At 48.5% G+C, this 3,761-nt stretch overlaps 1 protein-coding gene across 1 annotated transcript; it reads right to left on the bottom strand.

The window, feature by feature from the left end:
* Positions 1 to 1,640: 1,640 nt before the first annotated feature.
* Positions 1,641 to 2,291, bottom strand: Pmar_PMAR023467 (hypothetical protein; the record flags this gene model as incomplete). The annotated part of the gene is made up of 5 exons (XM_002783299.1): positions 1,641 to 1,740; positions 1,788 to 1,855; positions 1,910 to 1,990; positions 2,039 to 2,169; positions 2,222 to 2,291. 5 exons carry the CDS (start codon positions 2,289 to 2,291, stop codon positions 1,641 to 1,643), a joined length of 450 nt encoding a protein of 149 aa, XP_002783345.1.
* Between the last annotated feature and the right edge of the window lie 1,470 nt (positions 2,292 to 3,761).

Below are 3,761 nucleotides of genomic sequence, written 5' to 3'. Positions count from 1 at the left end.
TCGATGCCTCTGGCGGTGACGGTGGTAGTGGTGACGGTTGTGATGATATTCAACACAGGGAATGGCGTAGAGCACTGTTGAGAATGCACAGGAGAGTTCGTGCCGATTCCCAAGTGTAAATTTGGCGAAAACTACGCCGCTGAGACCAGTGTGACACATAACTCCGGTGATAGCCATGCAAGTGACCCAAGAATGTGTAGAAAAGCATATAGGATGCATGATACCGTACCCAATAGTGAAAATAGTCTGAAAAATAGAGTCTGCAACAGGACGAAGAGACAGCGACTACACCGTACCTCAACAGTAAAGAAGAAAGCGTCAAACCATCCATGCGCTTCCTCAACGCACGACATGTCCGGATCGGTGAGATAGAGCGCGGTGGCAAAGATGCAGATGAGCAACATATAGCAGCAGATGCAATCTGATAAGCAAAAGAAGTGCTCCGGACTGTAAGTCCAAGGTATGAACTCACAAAACCAGAGTCTTCGCCATGGCATTCGAATTAGAGCGGGAAAGAGATCGAACTTCCAAGTGAGCCAAAGCCTGGCTGCTGCTGACAGTCTCAAATCGACATTATACACTCCTTGTTTGGAGACGATGGACTTTCCCGTTGCCGAGGAGAACAATCTGAAATCGAGAGTCAAAGAGCAACAATGAATGTTCAAAGCTTTTACTCGTTGTAGGTTTCTCTAATATTGTTGTTTTTGTCACCTGATGGGATCAGCATGAGAGTAAGTTAAAAAGATGGGTTGTCCCTACTGGTTTCATTGACTGCGTTAATGAAACCTCCAGAAGCAGCAGGGTCCAATATGAGCGAAGGTCTTCGAGAAGAATAACTCCCCACAGTGGAACGGCGAAACGCTGATCGTGTCCTAAGGCAGCGGGTATAGTCTGGAGCATCGTACGTTGGTCCCACTCATTATGGGGGTCAGCCATCGTGACACAATCGAGTTCTCCAGCGAGTCCGTTCGACACTGGAGGGTCTTTCGATCCGAGATGTGTGTCGTGGTCAATCTGCAACGGGATCGATGGAGTGACGTCGGACGCTCGTTCGGATACGGAGGTGCTCGGTCGGAGTTCCGGTATGTCCGGTCGTGGCTGCATCGAGTAAAAATGCTCTGTGATATGTCAGTAAGTCGTGATAGCTGATAAGCCTCACCAATACAATTTGATCAGACCGTAAATGACAGTGTGTAATTGACCAACACAACAGCGTCGTGTTCTGGAAAGACTACGAGGTCGAAAACCGAGACAATAAGGTGCACATTGACAAGGAGAGTGCATATCTGCTTGAGAAGGAGAATGAAACTGCGGCATAGTCAAAGGACATAATACTCGACCGGACCAGCAATTGCTGTGTATGATGGGGATAATTATCGATGTAAGGATATAAACAACGAGGAAGAACGTGCTGAGTTTAATAAAGATAAGTATATATTCAATTCACATCACGCTATCGACCAGTCTTGACCGAAGCTCAAGCCATCGAGCACGCCACGAATGAATTATTTTTTTGGTGTTGCTGGTAACGGGAGACTCATGACTAGCAGGTCGACGCTGAGAAGTCCTGATGCCACCATCGGCGTGGCCAGCGAAGATCCTATGCCAAAACTGCTGGACATTTTGGTACGCGTATAGACTCACCTCGAATTCCCAACAGGGACGTCGATGTTATCTGATGACCCGTCACTGCTTCGAAACTTAATACCCCAGTCAGAAAGAGTATCACTTCCACGCAACCTACGACCAATAATCCCTGCATGATACACTCCACACTGGCATCCAACCTCTCATCATCCACATCTGGAGCATCCGTACTAACGCCGCTGTTTGCATCCTGCTGTTTCCCAAGGGCCTTAGCAAAACGATATAAATCGTCGTCGAACCATCCACATAGCCCGACACTCACTCTCGTATCACTGGCCAGCTCCCTGCGGTTTATCTTAATGAGCTCACAGGCGTCTTCTGTCAATGCATCCAGGTTGCTAACCTGACTTGAAAAAACTTGTAATTATCTAGCTCATGAGGACCCACGCACATCAACATCGTAGGAGCCATTATCCCCCATCCTCTTCACAATTTGCGCCCAGCACAATGAGTTCTCTGTTCCCGCCGGTAGCCACGTAACGTCTGATAACGGCCAGGACTTTCTGGCGTTGATCTCGTTACCTAAACCCCAGCGGCGGGCTGCAGTCTATGCTCAGATGCGTGGCTTCACTACCAGTAGTGGCATCCGTGAACTCAATCGTACAGACCAGCTCGAAGCTACTATTCCAGGTCGAGGACTGCATTTGCCGTAGACATCTACTGCGAACCGTGGGGATTCATTCGACTACAGGGAATTTCTCAAACCTGTCTTCCGGACCACCCCGCACTGAGGCGGTCGCACTATGTAGAGGCCATTTGATGGATTTGGGCACTGGTGGTAGCTTCTGATGCTTCGACATCTCGGAATGGTTGTCGAATCTGAACGTGGCCTGATGGAGGACTTGGCCGACTAAAGCTCACCCCGGACTGAATTGACGAATCCAATCCCGCTCTCGAAAAGTGAGGGTACTGCTCTTGTCATAGAGCCCACTAGGACGATGCTGATTATCATCACTGTGAGATCGACAGCGGCCCGGCGGGAGTTCATCTGAAGGAACTCTCACGAATAAAGCTGGGCGGGCTCAATTGATAGACCCCCACCCTCTTTCTCGGTGCCAGAGCAACAACTACTTCCGATGTCTGCATCCATATTGGTAATAACGGCTAACTTGTATAGTGGTATATAAGCGCAGACTTCGACCGGCAAGCTCATGAACTCCAGGGGCATCGATGTATCGAAGAAATGAAGCTCCTGAGATAGCGGCCGCCAGTACCGCAACAGAGAGTCTCTCGATTGCGAGTGTATAATGTACTCTCGATCCAAACTCGTTCATCATCAACACTCTTGGTGGCCCATATTTTATACCATTTTGCACTGAAATTCCCTTAGTTGAGATGTAGACACCCCATACATCAGCATATTCACAAAAGCCCGCCCCAAGCTACTAAGCAGGAACAGCTCACCTGCACTGTTGGACAACTCCAACCGTCTTGAGTCGTATCATGCTCTACAAGGAACAATCGCATTCTCACATGGAAGTAGTTACGGTGGAAAACCTGACACTCACTGAGAAGGACTAAGTCACAGCAGAAACGCCCGTCTTACATCAACAAACCGGAAACACAACCGAAGATGCTCGTCCAGCAGTGGACGATCCTCTGCTTTCCGAAGTCTTGCTTTACCCGCATGTTGCCTAAGTCGACCCGCAATGCTGTCGCAGTAATTATGGTCTATACCAGTTGCATATGTGAATGTGAAAATTGCGTGCTGTTACGGAATATGAAATGACCGGATGGACGAGTCATCGCTACAACTCTTTCAGAAGTTCCACAGGATAGATTACTAGCAATGCTAACCTCAACTCTGCGAAGCTTCGAATCGATTCGGCAACACGCATTTCTCGTATTTGCATATCACATTAGTACACACTGTACGAAGCCCCCCAATAGTACTCTCTAGAGTCGGCCGAATCACCGCTCGACGGAGGTATGGCAAGAAGGCGCGATGAGAAGGCACACGCGACGTTGCGTGAGTCTGAGGGTGATGATGAACAGTCACATCCCGTCCCAATCAATGCATGACATTCCTACTGTCTAGCGTGAATTTGGTAAAGACAATGCCAGTAAGAGCAGTGTGCATTATCATACCCAAGATAGATATGATAGTAACACCA

The sequence above is a fragment of the Perkinsus marinus genome, assembly GCF_000006405.1.
Source record: "Perkinsus marinus ATCC 50983 genomic scaffold scf_1104296937140, whole genome shotgun sequence".
NCBI classification, from domain to species: Eukaryota; Perkinsozoa; order Perkinsida; family Perkinsidae; genus Perkinsus; species Perkinsus marinus.
This window is presented reverse-complemented; position numbering and strand designations above follow the sequence as displayed.